This window comes from Aptenodytes forsteri, unplaced genomic scaffold, assembly GCF_000699145.1.
Source record: "Aptenodytes forsteri isolate BGI_AS27 unplaced genomic scaffold, ASM69914v1 Scaffold523, whole genome shotgun sequence".
Taxonomy (NCBI): domain Eukaryota; kingdom Metazoa; phylum Chordata; class Aves; order Sphenisciformes; family Spheniscidae; genus Aptenodytes; species Aptenodytes forsteri.
In genome coordinates, this window is record NW_008794159.1 from 1,071,757 (window position 1) to 1,099,567 (window position 27,811).

The window sequence follows — 27,811 nt, forward strand, 5'->3', positions numbered from 1 at the left end:
CCATATATCAGACTGAATGACCTTTTCTTTGACTGTGTTCTAAGTATTTTTTCTAATTCTGAGCCATGAACCTGATTGCTATATGTTAATCTGAGGTTTAATTAAGTGTGAATTTGTTGTAGGATGCTATTTTGAAATTATAACTTATGTACATAAGCAACATAACGTAGCTGAAAAAATGAGTAACGTTTGATGTCCAGACTTTCTTCTTTGACCTTAATAGTACTCTTAAGCAAGAGCTAATTGTTGCAAAGGGTTGTGCATCTTGTTCTAGTCATGCTGTTAAAATCCACGCTTGTATGGTTTAGTGGCAATTGCATGTACACATCTCTGATGTCTTATCTGCAAGGATACAACATTTGATGAAGCCATTGAGACTCTGAATGCAGTACCTATTTCTACCAGGTCATAACTTTTATTCTAACTAGACTCAGTAAATTCATTTTTTGATTTCTGGTTTTAAGTGAGTGTTGTGGTTTAACCCAGCAGGCAGCTAAACACCACACAGCTGTTCACCCACTCACCGCCGCCCCCACAGTGGGATGGAGGGGAGAGTCAGGGAAAAAAAGGGAGTAAAATTTGTGAGTTTTGGTAAAGACAGTTTAATATGACAGAAAAGGAAGGGAAAATAATGATGATAATAACGATAAAAGAATATACAAAATAACTGATGCACAATGCAATTGCTCACCACCCGCCAACCGATGCCCAGGCAGTTCCCGAGCAGTGGTCACTGCCCCCCGGCCAGCTTTCCCCCAGTTTATATACTGAGCATGACATCACATGGTATGGTCACCAGTTTGGGCCAGCTGTCCTGGCTGTACCCCCTCCCAGCTTCTCGCTGGCAGGGCAGTATGAGAAGCTGAAAAGTCCTTGACTAGTATAAGCACTGCTTAGCAACAACTAACACATCAGTGTGTTATCAACATTATTCCCAACCTAAATCCAAAACACAGCACTGTACCAGCTACTAGGATGAAAATTAACTCTATCCCAGTTGAAACCAGGACAGTGAGGTAAGAAAACAAGCATTTATTAAACACCTGTAATATAAACTGTTTTTAAAAGCAAAGCTATGTGTGTTAATGCCACACATTCTTATGTACACTGTGAAGATCTCATTTAAACAAATCAATGTCCCCTTGCTAATCACACTGCACGCTTCTGCTTGGAGAAGAGCCTACTGGAAGTGTTAAGTGCTTTCTCTCATGACTGGGTCACTTCCACCTTGTTCTTCCACCTTCTCTTTTTCTTTACTCAGACATTACTCTTGCCTAGGCTGGAAAGCATCCCTCTTACCACCTTGGATTTACTGGCTTTGTTCTGAAAGCAGTCCTGCTGTTAGCTTTAAAAAGATCCTTGAGGCAGCAGTACTGCCATAGTCAACAACCTTGTTAACAGGAGGCTGTTGGGCCAGGCCATCTGAGCATATGCAGTAAACAACTGTGTTGGCATCTGTGATGTGACGAGGATAATGGACTTCGATTGCCATGGCAGTCTGCTGCATACCGTTTAAGTGCTTGCCGTGTCCAGGGGTGATTTCTGTTCAGTTCACACACCATGGATGATGACTGGAACTTTATCCTAAGACCAAAATTTAAAATGGCTCCATTATGGGTTTTTTTTCCAGGTAAACTTAATCTGTCGTTAACAACTAAGTGGCAGAAGGCACTTTTTTGATTGCTTTACATGATGTCTACAAGATGTAGCATCTGTATTAATTGTATTTGCAAGTTGCCTTTTTATGAAAATGTTTCAAGTCATAGTTACCTGCAATTTAGAAGTCCGAGTGTCTTCATGTATGCGTTTTGGCTTACACATTTCAGAATTGCAGCTAATTCCATTATTAGAAATGAGGGTTGAGGATCCACGGGAAGAATAAGGGATTTCATCCCTTAGACTTTGATTAACATAATACAATATTTGAAAGGTCTTGATTAAAGTGCTCCATATTCAGACTTTCATGGCTTTTTAGTAATAAATAATCCTGTTTTGAGATGAAGGTACAGTAGTAGATATTGTTACTATTAGGAAATAGATTTTTAAAAATTGTTTCCACTCACGTAGTTGGTGTTTGGAGGGAGTATGTAGTCAGCAACAGTTCCTTCTAATTCTTCGAGCTGGTGAATCCATTCTGTTTTTTTTTCTTCCATAAGCCATAGGAATTACATATATTAATTAAAAAAATCTTCCCTTATATTGTCAAACACATCTCTGAAGAGAAAGCTTTAATTAAAAAAGAATGCAAAGCAATACTATTTGGTATGTGTTCCCTAATTTCTGAGGGTTTTTCTCCACTTAATCTTGCTGCACTCATCTGCAGTGTTTTTAGCTTGTGTCTTATGCCTTTCTTCCAGGGCATTTTCTTCTTTGCGTATAGACTTCGACATCCTATACTTTGTTGTATATTTGTTTGGATCTGTAGTTGGGGAGAGAAATTATGGGATATTACTGTTCATAATTACTGTTCATTCCACTAAATACCTGGCTATAATTAGGTAGGACTAATGTCTAGGGGATATGGATCCATCTGTCTTTGAGCTCAAAAAGTGGAAAATCACATAATACTTTTCTCTCATGTGTGCCTCTAAGAGGAAGGCATTGGTGTTCAGGACCCACTCTGTGTTGCTTGGTAACCATTAAAACCACAGTCCACCTTGAAGCATGTATTTAGTTTGTATGTTATGTATTTTTGGAAACTTAGTGCATCAGCACTGTATCCAGACTGAGATGAAGCACTTACATTTTTCAAGTTTCATTTTCAGCAGAAAAAGTGCACCATAGTAGGATTGATGGATTCCTGGTTTAATTAGAAATCAGTTTTCATCTGATATTGCACACTGAAGCATGCAGGTGAATAACTGACATAAGTAATGTTTCTAGCCAACTGGAAAACTCATCAAAAAAGCTTACTTTAGCAGAGATTTCTTTCTCAATGACAAGGTCTAACAAAATTAAGAAACTTTAGCACTATGCTAGAATGTATGGAATTTTTTCTGTTACAAGAGTAACATCACAGAGTAAGCATCTGTAAATTATTGTGTTGTGCCTATCGAGATAGCCTACCTCAGGTAATACCTGTTTCTCTTGGTGTATCTTCTTAGATTACAAGGCCTGGGTTACCGTCTGTGGTGTTGATCCTCTAGGAAAAAAGTTAATAGTTTTTTCTTTTAGAAGCCTATGACTCTCAATTTCTCTCCCAAGTATATTGTCAAAAAGTTATCTCTTCTGTCATTCATCAGAGAAGCACAAGACTAATTCCCTTTTTAAATAGATGCTTTATAATGGAGGGGATACTGTAATATAGTATATTATAATACAGGATGTTATAGTTTATATTTGATAATGTTTTATACCTGTCCTAATTTTAAGGCACCTGATTTTCTTAGGACATTCAGTGTTGATCACTTTGAATATACCACTTGTAGTGAAAGCAGAAATGCTGGCAAATCTATGTAACCCATGGAGAAGTCTGTAGTAGTTTGCATCCTACTTATTTTGTATCACGCTTGCCAATGTTATTGTCTGTGTTTCTAGCAGCTGATGCCAGAGTTGGGTGTGCTGAGCTCAAATTAGGGACATGCAGGAGTAGTGTCATGCCTTGACTTCTTTCGTGTTCCCTGTCCAGTACCTTGGGCCTCATGATAGAGTTGTGTGGAGGGGTTTTTTTGTTTGTTGTTGGTTGGTTGGTTGGTTTTTTTAAGACAAAATAAGGCTGGTCAGGAATGGATATAGTTCTTGAATTCAGTTTTCTGTTTAGCTTCAAAAATAGCATAGAAGCTGAGCTAGGTAATGTGTGATACCTGAGGAGATAATTTCTAACATTCTGTATATTTAAACACATTTTCCTATTTAGCAAACAACTTGCATTCTTTGCTGTGGTTGCTAACACAACCTGAAGGCCTGTTAAACTGCAAATGTGAGTTGTGACTTAAGCATCAAGTTTTGATGCCTATTTAAGACCATATTAAGTATTTCGGGCCGATAGATTTCTGAATTTGTATTTGTTTATACTACCTATTATGCTGTCAATATATGGGGCATGCATATGCGCAGTTTATTAAGTGTCTGCAAAACCCTTTATGACTGTTTTAAAGACTTAGTGACAAAATCCCCACCAGCTCCAACTTCTGCTTTCTCTAGTATTTTTCTCAATAAAATACTTCACAGAGAATATACTGTAGTATATATACGCTATTATATATGCTATCTACAGTATAGTGTACTATAATATATAGCAGTATTAATATAGTAGTTTAAGCAAGCCAAGTGTTTATGTTATATTGAGTTATACAGTGAATGCTTTTATGGATCGTAATAACCAGTTGGGCGCTCAGCCTGATTCCTTCTGTGGGTGAGAGCTAAATTCACAGGATTTTAGTAACACAGAGCATTAAAACTTATTCTGATGAGGTTCCTCCTTTTGCTTTTCCTTTTGCTTTTCCTTTTGCTTTTCCTTTTGCTTTTCCTTTTGCTTTTCCTTTTGCTTTTCCTTTTGCTTTTCCTTTTGCTTTTCCTTTTGCTTTTCCTTTTGCTTTTCCTTTTGCTTTTCCTTTTGCTTTTCCTTTTGCTTTTCCTTTTGCTTCTCTGTGTACACGCTTACACAGACAAGTGTAGCTGCTGCTGCATACCATACCACAACATACCCTTATGTTGTGAAATTACTGTGCAGGAATCTGAGGCAATACATACCGAATACCTTTGGTATGCTGCATCCTTCATAAATGTAAAGGAAGTAATTCAGTAATTCTCTTGAGCTTCTCTGTGTACACGCTTACACAGACAAGTGTAGCTGCTGCTGCATACCATACCACAACATACCCTTATGTTGTGAAATTACTGTGCAGGAATCTGAGGCAATACATACCGAATACCTTTGGTATGCTGCATCCTTCATAAATGTAAAGGAAGTAATTCAGTAATTCTCTTGAGAAGACAGATAAATCATTCCATGTTTTAAGTTGCTAATAGGTACTTTCAGATGTAAAATAAAATTGAGGTCTTCCTTTTGATAGGAATAATAAATAATACCTGTCTAACAACTTTTGAAACTTAGAAGGGAGAAAGAGGCGTGTTCGTTCAGTTTGGTAGTGATGCTCTAAGATGGTGCTTCAGGAGTAGAACTTAAATTGCATTTGAAAGCAGTGAATGTATAACAAGATGGAAAAAGAGCAGTAGTTTTCACCAGTCAAAAGAAATACTGTGTCAATTATACCAATCAAAAGAAAGAGCGTATCAGAACAAAATAATTTTAACGTCAGATGTGGCTCGTGCTTCTGGGATCTGTCAAGCTTCTGAGGAGTCTGGAAGGGGCAAAATGAAACAGTATTGTAGTCCTCTGAAAGCAACAATGGTCTGTTGAAAATATTTCGTAAGAATCTACTTTAAGAATTCTCCTTATCGCACAAGAGGCACTATCTGCAAAATGCCACTTGACGTTAATATGTAAAATCGCAATGTTAAGGCTGAACAGAAGTCTTACATTTATTTAGATAACCTTCAGTTAAGAGCAGATTTATTACTCCTAAGTCCTGTGATAAAAAGTTGTTTTAAGAAAAGGAAAAAAAATTAAATTCCTTTCACTTTCCAGGTGTCCAAAACTGCCTGTGATGACACAGCCTGTATGTAACAGCACATGTTATTTCATTATGAGAGTAATCCAAAATAACAAAAAAGTACACATGAAAAACTTTTTAATAAGATACATATGAAATAAGCAAGTTATCAGAAATAAAATTATTCTTCCTAATACTTACTTATTTCATATGTATCTTATCAGAAATAAAATTATTCTTCCTAATATTATTGTAACTCGTGTAGAGACCATGGGGGTTTTTGCTGTTGACAAAGAAGACTTACGATGTGTAGTAGGATTAGGGAGGAAAAGAGAAAGGGGCAAGGGAAAGAATAGGTAACTGGTGAAGTTATTAAAGCATGTTTTCATATAGAAAAAGAAACAACAGCAACGTATTGAAAGGGAAGGATGACTTCTCGGCCTCCGCAGTTCAGATGGCACTGTTGAAGCTATCTGGCTGTGTTTCCTCTGAACTCACTGCTGCCGGAACTGTTGCAGCAAAGATCTTCGGACTTGGACCTCAGCCTGGTTTATTCCATGTACATATGTAATGAAATTGCTGTCTGCCCAGGCTACAGGTACTTCAGTAATTACGCATGGCAGTTTACAAGTGAATAGAGAACACTTTTAATAGGGGGGTGTCTGGTAGCAGAGGAATGATCGACTCGAAAAGCTAAGCAGCCGTCCTAACCAATACAACGTGTTGAGCCCTTTGCCCCCTCGTTCTTAGCAAAAGGTTTTCTTTTGTTTTGTCAAGCCTGCAGTTAGAAAACCGTTGGAACTTCCTCGGCGGGGAGGGGAACCAAAACAGTTTTTCAGAAGCTGAAGGTTAAGTCAAATTTATTGTGCGCTTCATCTGCAGGAATCCTCATGGACTTTGGGAAAGGCTCAAGTAATAGCAGATATGAATCTGGTAAATATAGTGCTGTCAGAACAGAACTGTCAGTGGGCATAAAATTGTTTTATTTAATTTCTGGTATAAATCACAGTTGTCTTATGTGAGGTTTTTGTCCAACCAAGTAAGAACAAGCTTCCTGTTCTTTAAAAGCCCACCAAAAAAATAAGAGGAAGAGCTTATCTTCTCTATACTAAAATTTTGTCTAATCTACTTGTAATTTTTTTTTTTTTAATCCAGTTGAGTATAGTGGCTGAAAGAGATTATTACAGCTCAGGAGGAAGATCATATGTAACAATATAGAAATGAAGAATTTCATTTTAAATAAAACTTCATCGCTTGGGAATTTGTAGCTCTTTTTTTCTTCAGATACCAGCTTTCTATCTTCTACCACAGACAAACTGCTTTTTGCCAATAATTCTAGCTACTAATTTTCTTCAGAGATTGAAGTTTCAGGGGCTAGATTTTAAATCTTTTCACATGTAAAGAGGTCAGTAAAGGAAGGTCATTTCTGTGTAGCACTACAGTTCTTGGAAGTTAACTTTCTTAAAGGCTCGTGTTCTACAAACTTGGGTACTGATTCCTGGGTGAAGAATTCTAGATGCTTAACTCTGCAGTCCCTGAATAGCTCTGCAGTAGCCGGAGGGACTGAGTACAGCACATGCACATATCTTTGCAAAATTAGTTGCCGTAATTAGCTTGTATCGTAAATACAGAAGCATGTCTTGGTTGTTGAAGAGGTGATTACACTGCATAATATAACTTGATATGTCATGTAGGAAAGTACTGTGGAATATAAACAGTTAAACAATCCATACTTACATTTATTTTAATAACATTTTAAAATATTGAGCAATGAATTAATGAGAGTAGGTTTTGATTCTCTCACAGTATGATACAAGTGATAAATTCTCTTTGGGTGTTTTGTTTTGTTTTGCTGTTTTTAAAAAAAAACTCCTTAATGAATGATGGGTACAAAATGTTAAAGTCAATAGCTGGGTCAATATTAAAATAACTGATGATTATACATGGAATTCTTCAGATAAACAAGTGTAATGTGAATGCTGTTGGTTTTTTTTTTATGCATGCAAGGTGATTTCTTTAATCTCTAGTGTATCACTGTCTGAAAGTCTTCTGGAAGATTTATTAACCCCACCCTTCCCCCTCCTGCTTTTTAGGTCAAAGATAGCAAATTGCCTACTTACAAGGACTGCAATAAAAACCCTCCATTCCCTACGTTTTTTGCTGATGGAGATGAAAAACTACCAGAAGACTTGTACGATGAGGAGATTTTCCAGTTCACGGATCCATCTGTCACATATGCATAATGTTCTTCACATCTTTGAAAAAACACAATTTTGTTATTTTCATGAACTTTGCAATGCTGTATAAGAGTAAACCTATGAATTGCAGTCTAGCCAACTGACTTGAACACTTCAGATCTTGCCATTTTGGTCAGGTAGTAAGATTTACTACTGCCAGTTTCAAACCTATATTTAAAGCAGCAGGTGAGTCTGAGGGGAAGGTTGTAAAGCACACCAAACAGTTTCTCTACAATGATCTTTTGCCCTCTGTCACAGGCTGTGAAAAGTTACACGTTGCTGAAAAACTATTGTTTTCAAGATGGTTCCATTTAATTTTCTGAATGCTACCAAGCATTCTATTTCTCTTTTGTGGAAAGTATTCTGGCCAACTCTGATAATCAAAAGAACTTTCAAATCTGTTTTGGCATCTGGGGGGATAGATAAATCAGATGTGAGTCCAACTTTGTGAAGAATAATCCAAAATAAAACAGGAAAATGCATTGCTCTGTAGCAGCATGGGCTTGTTTTGTTTCCTTCTTTTCACCAGAGCTCTTTCTCTCCTTTTGCTATAATGTTGTGTTGAGTTTAATGTAGCGGATACCCAACAAATTTTCTAGAGGGAAGATGATGCCAACCACTGTCTGTATCTTCAGAGAGTTCTGGCAGTGTGTATGGTGAGGGGGTGTTCGGATGGGAAATGTTCAGTACCGAAGCAGCACTAAGACTGAAGTGGCCACCTGTTTGTCGCCTTCGCTGACAGCTTGTTCTGAACTTCACAGAGGATCCCTTGCATGATCTCTGGAGAAATATCTCCGCATCTACAGTTGTCTCTGTATTGGATTCTTATGCTGTTACAGGCGAGCTATTACAAGGAAAACAGGCCAAATATGAGGGATTTGTCTTTATGATAATGCTTATTTTTCTTCTACCCCGCCTTTCAATAATAGCTGGAATCAATATGCTCCTTTTATTTTTCATCTTACGTGATTTACTATTTATAAGTCTGATCTTTTGAACGCTGTAAATTCTCTCACATACAGAAGCAAGTACCTGCTAACTGTCAGTGCTCTCCGAGCGCTTACTTACAAGTCCTGCAGTGGTTCAAGAATTTGCATATACTAAGTTACCATTAATACTGTCTATTCATCTTTGCAGCTTCATCGCAAGACATCAAATATCTAAAGTAAATATGAGATTTCTAAAGACCTTACTAATACTGTCCAATTTAAAAGGTGACGTCCTTGTCATTACGGTGCCTCTCAGTCACTGAAGATGTTTTTAATTTTTTTGTAATAGCTTGAAGAAACCACATGCCATCTTAAAGAGGCTGTATATAGCTACTGGCTTGTGGTAGACTGGGAGAGTTCATTAGAGACTGTGGTATGGAAATGTGAACTGGTAAATATCTACATTGTAGGGTATCCTTTTAGCTGGATTCAGTTGACTTAAAAATGCGATTCAAATGCTGATTATTCTGATTATTCATCAGAATGCTGAATAACAGCATCGCCTTCATGCTTCCCCTTCTCTTCAGCAACACTGCCTCTGCAAGTGCAGACATCACGCACACAGTAGATGTGATGCAAAAAAGCCCATACATATAGCAAATAACCAGTGGGGTGTCATCTTTTGGCCATGATGCTAGTAATGAGTGCAACCTGTCACCTGTTCCAGATAGTTGCCATTTCCTGAAGAGGTGTTTGGTGTTCAGTCTTCTGATTACAAAACAGATTTTAAAAGTTACAGCATTTCAAGTTTACTTGCTGTCGAACACATGTAAATCAGGGTGTGTCCAAATGAGTAGCCTGCTGTCCTTCCCTGGTTTATGGGATAATTCTGGCACACGTAGCCTTTCCTTGAGGAGCTTTGTTGTTGTTGCTTGAGGTTTTTTTTACTTAACTGGTAATGATCCTGGACTATCACTGAGATGACCACACAGAGAGATGCTTTCTCCTACTTGGTTTCTCAGCCAGAAGTTCCAGGACTGTGGGATCCTCTCCTGTAAGTTGTTGTATTTTGGGTTTGCTTTCAGTGTATGCCTTGGAAAGCACCAAGAATCAAATGTGAGCTCAAAGGGACCCACAGGTTTAAAAAAGTAACTATCAAATGGGATTTCAGCTTGAGGGGAAAAGCAACAACCTACTGCAATTCCTGTTTCTTTGGTAAGAGAACTCCATTTTTGGCCTAAACAGTGAAATTCCAATGATCTGATCATGTTACTTTTTAGCTTCATTGTCCAGGGAATGACTGCAGTCATTCCTGGAATTCTGTAGTTGATGTTGCCTTCCATTTGTTTAGCTTTGAAATTTCTGTTGAAGCCTACATACTATCAGAGTAGTCTCTGCAGTTGTGCTTTTGAAATGCATGCTGGATGTGAGCCGTATGATTTTTCCAGATGCTGCTTTTTCAGGTAGGTATTGGTCTCATATTTCTTGAGATGTACAGGTGAAACCTTTTCCATCTTTGTTTATCAAGAGTGCTTGGACACTAAAGACAAGAGCTTTCATAGCTGAAGTAAAGACTGATGTCCTGAAGGTAAGTATTTTCTGTAGAGCAGATGCAGGGTGAGATGGGGTAAGATCTGTTGATGTGAGCTCAGAGTAGCGCAGCCTAGATTGGAACATAAACATCTATTAGACCTGTTCTTCTGTCAGGCGTCGGAAGGCTTATGGTGCTTTGTATTTAATTTTCCATATGCTCCCCATCTCTGTCTTCTGCTCTTCTGACTAATGAAGGGACAGGAGAAAGGCGGGCTGAATTTATTTCAAGGAGCAAAATTGTTTGGAAGTGTAGGTGGCCTTAAAGCAGTTGGTGTCATTACAAGTTTCTTCTTAGAAAAGGCTATGGGTGCTTACTGAAGTATTTGTAGATTTTATCGAAGGTGCTGGAGCTGAATATTTATTCTTTACTCCCTCAACATGGCTGAAGGTTCTTGCGGCTTATCGAGGAGATGTGCTTTTAAGAGTCAAATAAAAGCAGACAAAATTAGGCAACTATCAAGTCCTCGTGTCTCAGATGAGCCAACAATTTCTTGTGCTAAGGGATGTGTTCATTTTTCTGAAAAGGCAAACCAAGGGCTCTGTTGCAAGTAGATACCTGTGCATTTTGTTGTTATTCCTGAGTACTGAAAGTTTAGAGCCATCAGGGAACATATGCCCAGGCAGCAACAACAGCAACAAAAAGAAGCTCTTATTCCATATTACCTGTAGATTATTAAAGAAGAAGGAGCTGAACGTGTTACCAGGAGCCTGAATCCTGTAGGACAACATCCTACCCAATGTTGCCGTCTGTTTTGCTGTCTGAGGAAGTAATTGTTGGTGAGCTCTGCTACCGCTGCTGTAACTTGTGAGGCAGTTGAGATCTGCAGTGAATTATGTATCTGTTTCAGCACACAGAGAGCAAAGTTTTGATCTCCTCTGGGTGTATAATGCTTGAAAGTCGGGCTCTCTCTCCTCAGCCCCTTCTGTGTCCTTGGGCTAGCAAAGGGCCTGTGCTTTCCCTAGCATGTAACGTTTTGCTTTGTGATGCTTAAAAATCATAAGGGGATCCAGCAAAAAGCATGAGTGCTTTTAAAACCATGAGTGCGAGTAGGTTTATTGTCTCCTCTACTTTATTACCATCTTAGCAGGAAACCTGTTGTGCAGCTCTTCTTTTCTTGTGTTTTCTGGCAAAACACTAACATACACCGGTGCCCATACACCCTGGGAATTTGACTGTGCCTGGAGCTGCCCGTAACGATGAGGCAAAACGCGGATACTGAGCAGTTCCTTCATATTTAGTCTGTTTTCTGCAGGCATTTGTGAATATAAGGGTTGTGAGCAAGGTGCTGAGCTGGGGTTTGCATGTCCAGGAGCACTTTACCCCCTCCTTAGGCTCTTCTGTTTGGGCTAGTGGGGTGTTTTTAACATCGTCAACATGCTGCTTTGGAGGAGGATGTAGGGTTAAGCTTCAGCTGTATCCATGGCTTCATGGCGTGACTGCTTTGAAAAATAAATAATCTTGATTAATAACCCCTCTCAGTGGTTCTAATAGTACATGAATAAACAGTGGCAAGCTTACAGTATAAGTTGAAGGTAAAAAGACAGCAGGAAGAGGAAATCAAAACACTCATCTGTCACATGACAACATAATTACAGTCACTGATGGTAAACAAGGAGAGTTTATTTCTTGTGAATCCATACTTTTAAATACCATTGCTCTGTCATTATGTGAGACCAATAAATGTTTTCCTTTGCTGTTTTCACTTGATGTGGAAAAATGTGGTTTGTTCTGTTAGCATTTAACAAATATTATTCTAGTAAGCTGAATGGATGACAGGAGTTTATATGTAGAATTTTACCTTTCTCCACCCTCCATGTGGATTTTGGAGCCTGGTAGGGCCCGAGCTTTTCCTGAAATACTGTTTCCTTGCTGAATTCTAAAAATTCTGGAGGACTGAAAGAAGACTGATTACAACGTAAACTGTGAGTGAGGCTGATCTGTGTAACCCAGCTGCCTCCGCAATGCCCAGCAGCGGAGAGCCCGACACCCCCAACCAGCGGCTTTGCACTGGCAGCCCGATGCAGGGCAGGCGAGTGCGCGGGTGCAAAACCTGTGAGCTCCAGCACACAGGGCTCCTATATGATGCCAAGGTAATTGCTATTTAAAAGAGATTGCTGGCCCAGTCCTAGGGTGCTTCATAAAGTCTGGCTACTAGAGCGGTGTTTCTTGTCCTAACAACCATGGTGAGGACAGTGGTGGGGTTCATTCATTTTCTGAGTGCTGTGTCTGTAACCCTATCGCTTGGCTTGGATCCTTCTCCTGATTTATGTCATTCACACATCTCCTTGAAATTTAACGTGGGAGTGTCTCAGTTTCATAATTGTAAGCATTACTTGTACACCGTGTCTTCTAATAATTAGCTCCTATGCCCTTCAGTGCACAGATAGTCCTTATTAATTGCAGTTAATGAGCATCTTTCACCTGCAGCAAATTGCCCTGCACTGTTACATGCCTTAGTGTGTAACGTAGCATAGTATGATTTATTTATATAACACATTGATGGCAATTAACAGCTGTAAAAACATGCAAAAATGCTGACCTTGGTCTTGGGTATTTATTGGTTTTGGAGAAAGCGTGCAATTTCTGGTGGAGGAATTTGAGTTGATTACATGTAGCCTTAACATTATCACACCAGAAAGAGAATCAATTTCAATTGGTGCAGCTCTGCTGTGTTTGAAGCATGGCAGCAAAACAGATAGAAAGCTGGCAGTTGTTTCTGGGGACTATGTCGTAGCGTGTATTGCAGCAAGATGTGTCAGGTAGTAAAGGGGTACATTAGGACTGGTGTCTCCAAATTAACGCAGCCTGCTGACCTGCCTCATGAAGCACCCAGAAAGATGTGTGATGTGAACTGGGGAGGACTATCACACCGTTCCAAGTCCCCAGTCGTTCTGTCAGCGCACTCTTCCTTGCACCTCTCCCCTCATTTTACAGAAGTGTGCGCATGGTAAGTGTGAATGTGGCACTGGGGTGGGATTCACAAGAAAGATTTCCAGCAGCATCAGTGTCCAGGATAACGTGAGGACTAACAATGTCCTAGTTCTCTATATCTTTGTCCCACTTCCCTCATTGCAGCAGGATATCATGTGTGGGTTCCCACCTACGCGTATGGTTGATATGCCGTAGACTCGTTTCTGTTTGAATACCAAAGACCTGAGGTATGTTCTTGCTTTCTGATCTAAGTGGGCAACCGATAATTCGCAGAATTGGAGCTCCTCCCTAGCTACTGCCCATGATGAACTGAAAATCACTGCTTGTGAATAATTTGATTTTTGGGTTAACATTCACTTTCATGGCAGTAACTTTGAGCACAAGAAAAGAACCCAAACAAGGCAATCAGCTGAGAAAGCAAGTGCAGTTTCCAGTGCAAATGCTGACAAGGGCTTGAATTATTTGCTGTAATCTAATGAGGGTACGCTGGAGATGGAGCCTTCTGTGCTCTGGTGCTTACTGCTGTGCCTCTAACTCCAGTGTGTAAAATCTTCTGGCGTAAGCTGTACATACTGAAGTCAAACTATGGATGAATCCGGCTTTTAGGGATTTCGGAGGGGTGGGATTGCAAGGGGATGTTGTTATCAAAAAATTGGCTTAAACCAATTTCATACATTCAAATTGTGCTATATAATTTGCTTCACATTTCCCTGGGTGACACAGTCTTACAGTCGGCTAAGTCAAGTTTTCATCTGTCTGTTTTCATCTCCTTCCCCATTTCCTTCCTAAGCAGCAGAAAACCTTAAAAAATGTGGGGGGTTTTGCAGGTACTCAAAACAATAACCTTGAAGAGGGTTCCTTGGCAACCTGCTGCTCTATTGAAAAGCAGTATGATTCATCTTTCATAGGCAAGGCAGACATTTTATAAAACTTTCTTTTTTCTATTTCTAGAAGATCAAGAGGAAAGATTAACATTGCTGAAGCAGAGGCTTTTCTGCATGTGGCCTCTCTGAAATCGGTGTTCCACAGATTCGTGCCAAATCCTGCCTGAAACATTTTGTAGTTCCATACAGCAATGAACTCGCACTACGAATTACAGTTTTGGTGCCTCAGTCTTGTTTAAAATGCATCTGCCCACCATCACACAAAATATACATGAGAGAATTTGGCAGTGGGTGATGAGACACTTATCACGTGGCGCAGATGGTTCAAAATCGCGGTACCTTTCTCTGCAGTTACCAAGAAAGGCATTTTTGTCTGCCGGTTTGTTCTCACATCACACCACCTGTTTCCAAAGGGAGATTTTCCTCAGGAGCTTCCATGTACTTCCTTAGGCTAGCCTGAAATTTTCCTTTATTTGGTCTGAAATTTTTGAGCTGCATATGGAGAAATAGCCTGAGAGAAAAGAAACAGATTTGATTTGTCTTCCCTCATCTTCCATTTCCCTTGATCACAGGTCAACAGTGAACTGCTTTCCCTGTATTCCACTTAAAGAGAAAATCAATTGTTTTCTGTGAAATTGCCAGTTGATTTCTAAACTGCTCTTTCACCCCCACAGAGAAGATGCTGTGAAACGTCCTTTGGCTCTTTGTCACCCCATCTTGGATCCGTAAGGCCACGGCTCTGAGCCCAAAGGCTGTGTCAGCCTGCAGGAACAGCAAGCGTTGGAGGCCCAATGTTTCAAGCTTTGTTGTACAAAGGTATTTGACAATCCAATGGTGCAGCCACTGAAACTGACCTGTTACGGGGTGCACTGAGGACACTCGCCCACCCCTGTCAGACACACGTGGCGTGGAAGGAGTTTCAGGGAGGCTTTGTCTTTTCATGCTATTGAAAAGCCAAGAAGTGTTTTTGGAAGCACTGTTTGCCAAGTACCCTGCACAGTGGCTCTTACAGCTGTGAACTGCTACAGCTCTGAGTTAGTAGCTGAATAATCCAAACAACACGGTGTATACAGTGTGTGTGTGTACGTGCCTGCCCTCCGGTGCTTGCTGTTTGTTCATTTCTGATTGGGAGACTCAGTGACAGGCTTTCAAGCATCGCCTGTTTACAGTTCAGTGAAACTGCTCCAGTTGGCAAAGCAGTCTGTTCTCTGTGCTCTTTGAAGGAAGAAAAAAAATCAAATGGAGTCCTGAAACTTCAGTGTAGACATGTAGGCAAAAGTGTTGGCCTTCTCCCCTATTGTGCATCCCCCCACAATCAGATCTATCATGTTTACTGATGTCCAAAATGTGTGCTTTGATGTGAACGCAAAATTTGCTCTTGTCTGAAATGCAGCCTGTATCAGAAATATCATCAGGTGGTGTCATCTGTTCTCATTGAAGCCAGTGTTTTAACTGGTCATCTTCTCTTAATCACTTAATGAGCTTTATTGTGGATGATTAAAAGTAATCGCTTATTTGCAAGCATAGAGAGATTTTGACAAAATTATTTCATAGTTATTAAACATCAAGTTAAAATAATTGCTGTTTTATAAACATATAAGTAGCTCTTCTGTTAATTCACATTTAGGAAACCTAATGAATTATTAGTGCCCAACTCTTTATTTATAAAGTATTTTTACAACCACAGATTCTTATCTTTACAAGTGCTGTTACATGTATTTATGGTGGTAAGCAGTGGCTTCAAGAGAGCCCAAGTCTGTGAGATCTCAGTTAACCGCAAAATTTATCCCCCATCCCACAGCCTGTGGAATTTAAATGAAACGGGACAAGTGTTTTGTGAGGTCCCTGGGGAAGCAGGAGCTGCTCAGAAAAAGAGTCTGAAGGAGAACAGAGTAAATGCCTGGCAGCTGAGGACTGGGCACGTTGTTACAGTTGTGCTGCGCCGAGGGCACCACACCTGAAAGCTGATGGAGAGAGAGAGAAGAGCGATGGGGGAGTGAGGAGAAGGGTGTGTGAGGAGCATGAGGAGCCTAGCGTTGCAGGCACCGGGGAGGCGGTGTGGTGGTGAGCAACTGAGGAAGGAGACACTGAGGGCCAGCGGAGGAATTTGCAGAGGAGCAGTTCAGCTGACAGGAGAGAAACACGGCTTCATGCTGCAGGTTGGTGGGAGCAAGGGAAGAGACTGTAAAGCCAGGATGGATGTGGGTAGTACATTTAGGAAGCGTTTGTAGCTAAGGACTGCGTTGAAAGGATCTGGCTGGGCATCATCTGAGAGAACGACCTGACAGAATCAGATAGATAAACTCTTAGAAGGGCAAGGCTGGAGGAAGATGGGGGGGATAAAGATGCCCCACACCCTTGGTAAGCCTGCTTTAACCCTGCTGAAAAGATAAGCAACCCTCCTGAAAGGAGAAATTCAGGCACATAATCTTCAGAAGAGGAATCCAGGCGCTGAATTATTTTCTGATGGAAGTGCCTGTTGGTCACCCGCAGCTAGGCTTTCATTCCCTGATTAAGGGCAGGATTTAAATTTAAGCCCTGTCCTTGGTGATTCCTATTAGCTGTCTTAAGTAGTCCCCTGCTTGCTGTGCTGGCTGCTGTGCAGTCTTGGTACTGAGAGTATTTTGGTACGGGGCCAGCAGGACCTACGGACCTCACATTTTGAAAGCTGAGCGCAATGCGAGGACAATCTGTGCTGAGGTGTCTCATTTGTCTCTATTTGCCTCCCTGTGGCAGTGGCTGTCAGTCATTTAATAACAAACTTAATTACTGCCGGTGACTTGTTGGGTGCGTTATGGCCAGTAAACTTACTGCAACAGCCAACAAGAAATAGAGAAGATGCGATATATTAGAAAGGTGGAGGAAGAGAAAGTTTTGTGGAAGGAGTTGAACAGAGAAAAGACTTCATTCTGCATCTCGTACATACCCAAAATTAGCTACAGAGAAATTTTTGAGTAGAGGGGAAAGGTAGGATCAGACCTAGATGTAACTATACCTCTGGTGCTTGATGTCTGTGGGATGTCAGGTGTCATAGTCCCACTCCTGATACTTCTACAGGTTCACTTGGAATTTAACATGTGTCTGACAGGCTCTGACTGATCACATCTGTGCCTTCCTGGCGGTTCTTACACAGCACAGATTATGTTAACATCCCCAGAAAGCTGTTGACAGACAAAATCTTAAAAGGTGATAACATCTTACTAACAGCTAAGGTTTCTTCTTCTCTCTCTTTTTTTTTCTTTTTTTTTTTTTTTTTCTTTTTAATCTAATTTTTTTTCCCTTCAGTACCTCACTGTAACTGCCAGCCAGGTCTGTAAACCCTGATCGTCTGTTATCAGGCACTGCAGGTTTGGTGTGACAGCAACGGTGCTTGGGTTCTGCACATGCAAGTCCACCGGTTTGAGTTTCTGCTGCGAGAAACAGGATGCTTGGCTCCTTCGTTGCAGAGAGCTGGAGGATAGATTTTATTTCACGTTAATTTAACCTGCTTTTTCTCAGCTGCCTCTCTCCCTCTCTACTTCGTTCAGTTTTCCTTTGCATTTAAAATAGGGAACAGCAGGGCAGGATCTGACTGTTTTTGCACTTTGTGGGTTCAAGTATTCAAAAGCAAAACTTAAAATTCTCCAAGGTTGATTAGTTTACAGACTAGAAATTGGATCCCATAAAATCTAGCTCCAGATTTTATAGGTTCACAGATGAAGTAACCAAATAGTCAAAGTTAACTAAAATCTACCTTGTACAGATATGGATTCCTAATTTCATACCATTTCTAGCTATAATTCCTAATTTCATACCATTTCAGTGCAAAGCCACACTTCTTTTTAAATCCCTGAATATAGAAATATACATTTTTGCATGTTCTGCTGCTAAGCCTGACCCAAGGGAACCTGCGTGAAAGGAGTGAATGTGGGTGTACTGTCTCCACAGCGACAATAACTCAAAAGAAAGTGGAGGGCAGGCTTTGCCAAGGCAGCCTTTCACCTGAAGGACTGGGGTAAGTGGGGGTGACTAGGAAAGTAGTGACTGTAAGACATGGCTTGTACTGGAGGACTGCAGGACCACATGTGCTTCCCGCTCTGGAAGACGTGTGCTCCTCTCCAGCCAAATGTTTTCCTGTCGTCAGGAGGTGACAGCAGGGTTGTTCCTCCAACCTCAAAACTGATCCCAGTGCCGCAACCTCCGGTGAGCCCTACAGAGCTAAACATCACGTTCCAACTTCTTGTCACATCCTGGCAGTCCCTCCCTGCTCTAGCACGGGGAAGCCTTTGGACCTAAATGTAAGTCCAGTCTGAGGGTTCTGCCGATGTGGTGAACGTCTGCGGTGAACAGATTTCAAGTTATAGAAATCTGCATTTTGTTCCCCAACAGCTCCCCATACTCAGGTTACTACAGTTAATGTATATAACAGCTTCTGCTTGGTCTCACTCCCAGTGGACGGCTGAAGACTGTTGGCCCCTTTTGTTTGCTATTTTGCAGGTTTACTTGTAGGACTCATTTTAGAGATGCAATGAGAGACATGGACATCTGGGTGCTGCATCTCAGAAAAGTTTGCAGCATTATTTTGTTTCCGTTTGGTCAGTAAATGTTCATCGGTTCCCATGGGAACACAGGTAAGCTGATGCTGAGTGCCTTGGAGAAGTCTATGCCCTAAATTACATTAATTATGCCCCCAAAAGTGCATGTGCAATAGAGAATTTGAGTTAAATTCAGGCTGGGAAAAAATCAAGCCTGAAAAAGTTTTGCTTGTGTCCAGGAAAATTACCTAACTCTAATGTTAAAAAATTCAATACTTTTCTGCCTTCCTCCAGTAGTTTCTGTTGTTATGCTTCATGCAGTAACTGCAGAATGCTGTAGTCTACAATATTAATTTGAACTAAGGGCTCAGGTGCTTGGGTTTTCAGTAAGTTCATCCATCTATAAACTAGCCAGACCTTTATGAGAAAGAAAGAACGAACTTCTCTCACTGATAATATATTACTAACGAAAGCAGGAGGCCTTATGTATGTACTTTGCATGGACAGATGCAGTTCAGCTCTCCTTTGTGTTCTGAGGTGGTGTAGCACAGTTTTCAAATGAGTTGCAGTGGCGCAGGCTGCAAAGCAACAAAGCCAAGCGAGTCCTAAGGGACCTACAGTTACTACTGAGAAAGCCAGAGCAAGCTATTCTTCAGTGTGGAAAAATTTCAGGTCATCTAATTATGGGGTGTGCACCGCTGGCAGCGACAGTAGGAATCCGAGTGCTTGTTGGAAAATTTTCCTCACCTCCATTTTACCCTTCAAGATGAGTTGTATCTTGCCCAGTGTTTCAGCATGTGATGATTCAGGTGGGATGCACAGGAGCTGGTATTAGCTGTGCTGCGCCTGCAGTGAAGCTGCTGCCAGTTATTAACTTTATGGGGAGCGCTGACAACTCTGCCCCGAGCTCAGAGCTGTTTCCCTTTCTCGGAGCCCGTGAACGGCTCCCATGGCCCTGGAGGTTGTCTCGAGGTTCGCTAGCAAATTACACCAGCCAAGCACCGTCTTATTTACCGGGTCCATTGAACAAACAGATATGAGGCAACCAAACCATCTTGGCTGTCCCAAGAGGTTTCTATGCAGCAGCTCCAGGCCAGGCTGGAGCTCCCTGTGGGCAGGGCGGAGCAGCTCACGCTGCATCGCCTGTGCTAAGGGGGCTTGTGCTGCTGTCTGTATTCATGCCCTGGACCCCAAATTCCTTCAGCAGAGCAGGGAGTGATGCAGCCTCTTAGACACAAGGAAAAGCTAATAGATTTTTGCTGATGCCTTAGCAAAACCACATCACTGGAGCTACTATAGACTTATATGAGGAGATTTATTTGAGTCTTTGAAAGAACCAGAAAGCAAAAATAAGAAGTTAATAATTATTTTCGTTTTAAAAAGGAAACTGTTAGCAGCTTCTCGCTTTCACTTTAATTAGTCTCATGTTCACACGAACATTGTGAAATCCAAACAGCATATGAAGTATCTTGTTAAATGCAACTTGTATCCAATCCTAGTCCCACAAGTGTCCAAGCCAAGCAAATGAGGGAGCAGGAGACAAGCTCTATTTGCCAGTTTCATTATCACAACAAATCTTAATAATCCATTCCTTTTCATTGCAGGTTGAGCACACTTTTTTTCTTGCCATCCTACATGTCACTGTCTAATTAAGGTGCAAAACAAGGTGGAGAAGGTGGCCCTGTACTTTCAAATATTCACTTTTCGTATGGCTTTTGTTGCTTAGGTTGAATGGGCTTCCCTTACAGAAAAGACGATACCTCTGCCTTTTTAGCTAATTTGACCTATCTGCTCACTGTTGAGGGTCACCTGTGGAAATCCTCATTCAGAGTCTAATATTACTACTTACTATCATTAACAATAGCAGCTGCAGCAACAATAACAAGCGCTGCTTATGTTACCAAAGGCCTTAGGGAGTCCAGTTGCAAAGTGGCCATCTCCTTTGCTTCCGCTGCTGTACCTCTGGGGCGGTCTGTGCCTGGAAGAGCTACTAAAGTCTGCAAGAGAGGAGCCAGAGGAACTGCGCCTCTCTGCTGGGTCAGCCCCTCTCTGTGGAGCCAACTGAGCTGAACCCCTGGTCAGTGAAGGAGGATCCCAAAGGCTGGTGGCCCCTACGGAAGAGCTGCATTCTTCAGGGCCTGGGTAGTTGAAGTTAAACCCGTATCGATTTTGGGATCAGTGAAGCAAACCAACAGGATGAAAAGACTGAACAATGTGAAACAGAAAGCTTAAATAAAAATGAAAAGCCTGACTGCACTTCATGTTCTGCTTGTAGTGAGTGATGTTTTAAAAATAAGTGTCTAAATTTAGTCTCCTAAATTCAGTTTTGCTTGTTTTCCAACTATGGAGATCTCATTAGCTAGGTGTTTCAAATTATTTGGCTATTTCTTTAGGTACCTAAAATTTAGATGTAAGAAATTTAAGGCAGTCTTGAAAAAAGCTCTGACCTGCTCTGCTGGAATTAGATTTTGCATTCTGCTCCTCATACTCATACGTGAGCTGGGATAATGTCCACAAATTGTGGCTTGGGAGGTTCAGGGTGGACATTAGGAAGAAATTTCTCCACACTGGAAGAGGTTACTGAGAAGCTGTAGATTAAGCAAAGCTCAGATTAGTGTCTGAGGGGGAGTTGGAGATGTGCAGATGATGGGAAGGCAACTGCTGCACATTGGCACCAGCGGTGCTCAGCCAGCATTTCTGGGACTCTGTGAAAACAACCCTAGGCTGTCTATATTTCAAGTATAGGCCAGCAAGTTGATCTTCATGGCTATGAAATGGCCAAAAAGAAAATGATAAAAGACAACACAGGTTTTTGTTCTACTGTGTATTCAGAAAGGACAGGGATTCTTTTTTTTTCTTTTTTTTTTTTTTAATGAAATGCGCTCTCAAAATCCTTGCTGTGCATTTCCCATCCCCAGCAAGCCAATCTCACAGTTCCTGACTACAGCTGTAGTTTAAACACTAGCTGTGTTTCATACTGGAGCAAACCATGTGGCTATAATCATGTTTTCAAACATAAACTCAACCTTAAAGTTAGCTTTATTTTTGCCAATAAACAAAGCAAGCAACACTCGATCAGCCTGCCTGTTTCAGTGGGCTCTATCTTCAGGTTTTCACTAGTCCTTCCTCAGCCAGGCTCTCGCTGGGTGCATGAGCGAAGGTGAGCAATGGTGCTGGTGTGAGTTCCTGCTCTGGGCAGCGGGGACACATGCACAGGCTGGGGTGGCTCATAGGGATTTTACACTTGTAGATGTCACAAACCATGTGATTCTTTGCTAGATGCCATGAGATACGGCCCCAGAAAAGTTACTGATAACTTATCATTTCCTATGATAGTCCCTAGGTAAGCTGTCGCCTCTGAGCTGCCGAGCCCTGAGTCGTGCTCAGCCTCCCAACTTTTTGTTCCAAGAAACTGCACCGGCTTCTTCCCCGCTGGAGAGCAGCTGGTTTTTCCCTGTGGGAGCAGAGCCTGACACCCCTCACAAACAGTCCTGTTGCACTGCACAGCGTGGGGCTGGATGGCAAAGCCTGGGTCATTGTGAATCGTTTGAGGATGTTGCAAATTCGATACAGCCTTAGCCGGTAGATATTGTCCTAGCTCTAGTAATTCCTCCAAGTGAGAATGTCCCTTGATAAAGCTTCTAGCCCCAGATGTTTGTCTCTGCCTCTTTAGTGAAGGGTGAACTGGTTTTATCATGCTGGCTCATCTTCCTCTGCTCTCCTCCCTCCCCCCCCCAAAAAAAAAAAATTATTTCTCCCTCTCCTGGTAGATGACTTTGATTTAACATACAGAGGCTGGAGATTTGGTCTCTCTGATTTTCACCCATGTTGGATAAAACCGGCTGTGAATTATTTATAGCATCAATCTAAGTCCATTTTTTTTCCCCCTTTTATACTCGGGAATTAGGCGGAGTTCAAGTGAGTGTCTGCGAGAGAGGTGGTGGGAGGCTTTAAAGAGGTGAAAATAACAGGAAGACAGCTGCTGCACGTTGGCTCCATCAGTGCGGCTCAGCACCCCCCTGTCGATCGGGGGACGGATCGACTTGCATTAATCAGAATACAGTTAATATTAAAAAAAGCAGATAAACTCTTCTGCCTGGGTGCCAGGTTTCCATTCGTTCTGCAGTTTAGCTTTCTCCACAGGATCATCAGAAATAGAAAGTGCCATTGTGCTGATGATTGCTGGGTTTCTTTTCAGAGGAGCGGAAGAGGGGGAACGAGATACAATTTAGGCTTTACAATCTGGAGGTGCAGAAAGAGAAGTCGGAATTGTTGCTGTGCCTTCTATTACCAAAAATGCTTTCAACGTCTCAGTAAAAGCCTACCCTGCCAGGTGGGGGGGTGGAGGTAGCCCTGGGGGTGCTAAGACCCCTGTCCCCACAACTTGTCTGCAGAGTCCAAAGGAGCAGCCCAGGCGTGGATGGATCAGGCCCGCGGAGCAGACCCCGGCAGCCCAGGGAGGATGCTGTATGAAAGATCCCACAGGTTGAGTGCCACGGTCCACCTGTCTCCCTGAAGCACACCAAAATGTCATGTCCCAGTGGAGGGGCACTGGTTCCCTCCAGAGAATCTCAGCCAACCTCTGCAGACAGCTTGTCTCTTCCTACTGAAGCCGTAAACACTTCGGGGTAGGTGTATTTTCATCCTCGGTTGCTTGTAAAAGCCCTCTACAGTTTGGTCGCTCTGTAAATAGCAAATAACATTCAGGTCCTGCTGAGAAATGTGCTTGGTGCGAAGTCCTGCAGGAGAATGTACTTACCGCCGAGTCCAGATGGAGGATTTTGAAGGGGGTCGCAACTCTCTGCGTGTTACACGGGGCCCAAATGAAGTTCCGAGGGAACAATAAGTGCTTGTGCCCAGTGGGATGGATGCCTGAGGTGAGGGTGTCGGGCAAGGACCTGGTGCGGCTCTGGGGAAGGAAGCCACTCCTCAGCTCTGCGCTACCGACCCTCACCCATTGCCACGCCGCAGCAGCCCAATTCAGCTGAAAGGTCTGTTCAGTCGCTGGAGGCTGCCGTCTCCATCAGCTCTCCTGATGTTTGGGGAAAGCTTTTTAGCCACCCGAGGGGTGAGTTGGTCCCTCTGTGTTTGCACCAAGGAAAAGTGGCTGAAGCCCGGGGGATTTCCTCGTCTTGTAAGATGCAGACTTGCACCTGAACCTCAAGCACACAATACAAGCTAGCAACGCTCAGCCATGCAAAAACATCAGGTGGGGCCAAGACAGAGCAGAGAGGAAAGTGTGGCAGTGCCTAAGGAGACCTCCCTGTGAGGCCACCTGGGCCTGGTACCATGATCTGGACACACATCGGGGCTAGTGTGTGCCGTAGGTGCCATTTTACTCCAGACGCTGCGTAGGTGAGATCATGGAGCTGACTGGTCCCTGCTCCTCCTCCGCCCCCACACATATACTCTTGATTTTCTACGTCTGTACCACTGCCAGGCCTTTTATTAGCACTAGATGAGAGGCGGACGTTTGAGTAAATGGTCTGATTTTCCATTGTGCAGAAATATTCCTTCTACCCTTGTGAGAAGGATGAGCAAGAGGCTCATCAACATGTAAGCAAAAACCAGATGACTTGTGCTTCTTCACTGCCCTGGCGTGGTGAAACAATGACTTCTCTATGTACTGTGCAACCTTACACACAACAACAGGTTGGTAAACTATGGCTGTGTTCAAAGCTTGATGTTGAAAACATTCTTGCTGCATTGATTAGTAGGAAATTGCACTGCAGAGAACTTTCTGAAGGGCCATCTTTAATTTTCTCTGTTAGTTTTGCCATTGTTAGTAAGTGCCCCACTTAATTACCATTGGTCCGTGTGCTCCTGAGAATTTCATCCTTTCCTCTCCTCCCATCATGAGCCACCTTCTTCTGTGGGGACGTGTCTCAAGATGGGGCCTTAAGGGAAGAAAAGCTCTGTAGGATCTTTGCAAGGTTTTTGCCACGCTCCTTTAGGTGAGAATAGGGTTTCACCCATCCATGCCAAATTGAGCAGTTGTCACCTCCATGCACTGAAAATGCCTAAAATCTGTACCTGCCGTCAGCGAAGGACTCCGCACGCAGATGTATCTGGGGAAGTGTGTCTGCTGTGATGGGTGATGTTCCCTTCTGGTGTTTTAGCTGTGCTGAACTGGACCTGTTTGGTGTGGGGGTTGACTTTACCGCATCCTTCAATGGCAACTCAGGCTAGCTTGTGATCAAAGCCGAAATTAGAGCCATGCTGTGACATTTGGGGAGGATATAGTGAAAACTCTTTAAATGTTATTGGGTCACTGAGAAAGGATGGGGTTGGTGTTGGTGCAGACACAGCACTTAAGGAGCTTGGGTGTTTCTAAATAGGCTTCTGCCCTCTTTTTTCCCTTTTTACAAACGCCGTTTGACCCTGCTATTGTGGTGCCAGCTGGGAAAGTGCAGATGAAGGAGATCTATAAAGATCTCTTTCCAACAGCCCTGTTTTAGGAACCCATCCAGTCAGGGCAGAAGTTGAGAGAAACTCACGTTGCTGAAGAGGGTCACCCGGGGCACGAAGCCAGGCCAATGCCCACTGGTCTGAAGGGCTGTCCTTAAGAGAGTTCTGTTGTATAGGGCTGTGATTCAAGGGCCATATTAATCCATACAAAGTCTGTGAAGATAGTAGTATTAGTGTTTCCATATGTTTCTTAACTATTTCATAGATTTTTTTTATAGTGAGGGTGTACTTTTGGAGGCTATTGCGTGTTTCCCCCCAAAACCTGAAAAGTTACTATTTTTCATTAAATATAACAACATTTTTTTCTACAGGACTTGAAATAATTGTTTGTTTCTGGTACTTCTGAACTCCATCTGGTTAGTTTTTCTCCATATGTTTGTTGTTACGGCTGCCTTTAAAAAGCGCTGAGCGTTATGTCTCTGCTTCATGCTCTTCATTTTTATTCATGTCACTAATAATGTCACCGGTTCTGATCACAGTGACTCAGCGTTCAGAGTCAGCCATGTCAGGCAATGGATATGTTTTTCTCCTGCAGAGGAAAATTAATTGTTTGTCTAACTTCATTGGGACAAATAAAAAAAATAAAAAATGCTTGAAATAAAGAGTATTTTTCTGTTCTCATAACTTACAGTCACAAACTTGCTGGATTTGATCACTGGTGCTTTTGAAGCTGGTTCCAAGAAGATCGGTTTCAAATAAATGCCAGTTCCCAAATTCACAGGATTGTGGGGGCTTTTCTTTCATTATGCTGTATTTATCAAGGCAAGGTTTATTCTCACCCTGGAGTGCAGTCACACTCCCACTTCAAGTCTACCAGGATCAGCAGCAATCCTTGTGGAAGTGACCCAACTGCGGAGACAGCCCATAGAACAGTATGGATTAAAAGAGGCTTCAGGAATAAAAAAGAGTCAGAAAAAGATGTGGTCCCCACCTGACTGGGGTGGCCAACTGGTTGTGTTGGACCACATCATGTGAAAGGGTGGTTTGCACTGGTTGATTTTAACCATGGAGAAACGAAGCCCTCCTATTTCCCTTGTTCTCCCTGTCACCCTCATGCTCCCCATATCTTTGTGCCTGTGTTTGGTCTAGGATATCCACAAAATGAGATGAGTCTGGTGGATTCATCATGCTCGAGGATCTGTCGTGCTCTGGCTTGATAAAGGGGCCTGATTCTGGTCAGAAGGGGCAAGGATATTCTCAGCAGCTTGTGTCTCAAAGACCAGAAACATATGGGACAAATGAAGGCAAAGTGGGGCAGAAATTCACTGAGATGCTCTGCCAGGGCTGTAGGCTAGAGCAGCTCCTTTGGCAGCTCTAAGCCATAGCCAGGCTTGGCTCACACAGGACCAGGGGGACGCATCCAGCTCCCTCTCCACCGCCCTTGGCCACCCCTTGTGCTCGGCAGGCGTACAAGAGCACCGAGCCTGTACAAAATAATAGAGGATTGGCACCGCTCGCCAGCCTGGGACAGCGTGTTAACAAAACCAGACACATTAAAGGAAGGGCTCAACATTTTCCTGGGGAGCGCTGAAATTTCAACAATCGTTTTTAGGCAGTCCTTTTCAGAAAGCCCAGCTGGGAAGACCACCTGCCTTCTCTGGGCCATTGCGATAAGACGGCAAACTGTCTTGGAGCGCCTCCTCGCTGCAGGTGGCTGCTCAGCTGGGTCCTCTGCAAGCCTTTTGATGTGTTGGGGAATCAAAGGGGGAGACACAAAGAATAGCCAGAAGTCATACATATGAATGTGCACATGCATAGACAGTAACCTTTCCTCCTCTGATTACCCTAGCAATAAATGCTTGTGACATCAATACTTTATGAGAACGAACCATGTGCGATTACCAAGTGCTGCTTCGGAACTGCAGGTGGAGGGAGAGGATTTAATCACCCTAGTTTAAGACAGTTTAAGTGACAGCTCAAGTTTTATAAAGTTGCAGAAGTTGGAGTGAGTGAACACCATACAGATAAGCCATTACTTCTGCAGGGAAGTTTCCCAGAGTAAGACGCATTATATATGAATTTGTTGCGTGGCTGCTCTTGGTTGCATGTTCTACTTCATGTAAAATAGCACCGTGAAGCACTTATGTGTGTTTGTTTATACGTTTATGTGTGTGTGTGTATGTATGCATATATATGCAGACACACATTTATATGTCTGTGTACATATTTTGTATGCATTTTACATGTGTGTGTATATATATACTAAACACACGTTTTATAAATATATATATAGATGCATACATACAGAATGCAAAAGTGCTAGGATGAAGTGCTAGGATGCTTTAACACTGACAGCTATTTTTAGTTGAGTAAATAAGAACAGGAAACATTTCTAGCGTCTGAGTTCTTGCCAGCTGTTGAGATCTAGCCAAAAGCAAGAGGTGTGTGTAGGTTTTGAAACTAGATTAATTATCATATTTTTACTCCCAAATTATGCCTGATTTTGGTTGATTTTTTCACTCCTCTACATTTTATGCCTTACAGTAAAATTTAGCTTCCAGGTGTTTTCAGTAGGGAGACCAAAGTCTGGAGTATTTTTTGCAGCTCTGATTGCCGGTGTTGAAGACACAGTTCAGTGGATGCAGGTGCAGACGGGGCCACAAGGACAGGCAGAGGTACGGGGACATTGCCATTGAGGAGAAGCAGCGCCCTTTTACCAAGGAGGTATGCTTGTTCTCTAGCAATTATGCCAGAAGGTG

At 42.2% G+C, this 27,811-nt stretch overlaps 1 protein-coding gene across 1 annotated transcript in view; it reads left to right on the forward strand.

Moving 5' to 3' along the window:
- The window catches only part of MRPL3 (mitochondrial ribosomal protein L3), a 32,529-nt gene extending 24,247 nt beyond the window's left edge, over nucleotides 1-8,282 (forward strand). The window contains exon 10 of the mRNA XM_009280533.1: nucleotides 7,649-8,282. Within this exon, the coding sequence (XP_009278808.1) occupies nucleotides 7,649-7,798 (150 nt within the window). The 3' untranslated portion in view covers nucleotides 7,799-8,282. The remainder of the gene's footprint in view (nucleotides 1-7,648) is intronic.
- The last annotated feature ends 19,529 nt before the right edge of the window (nucleotides 8,283-27,811 follow it).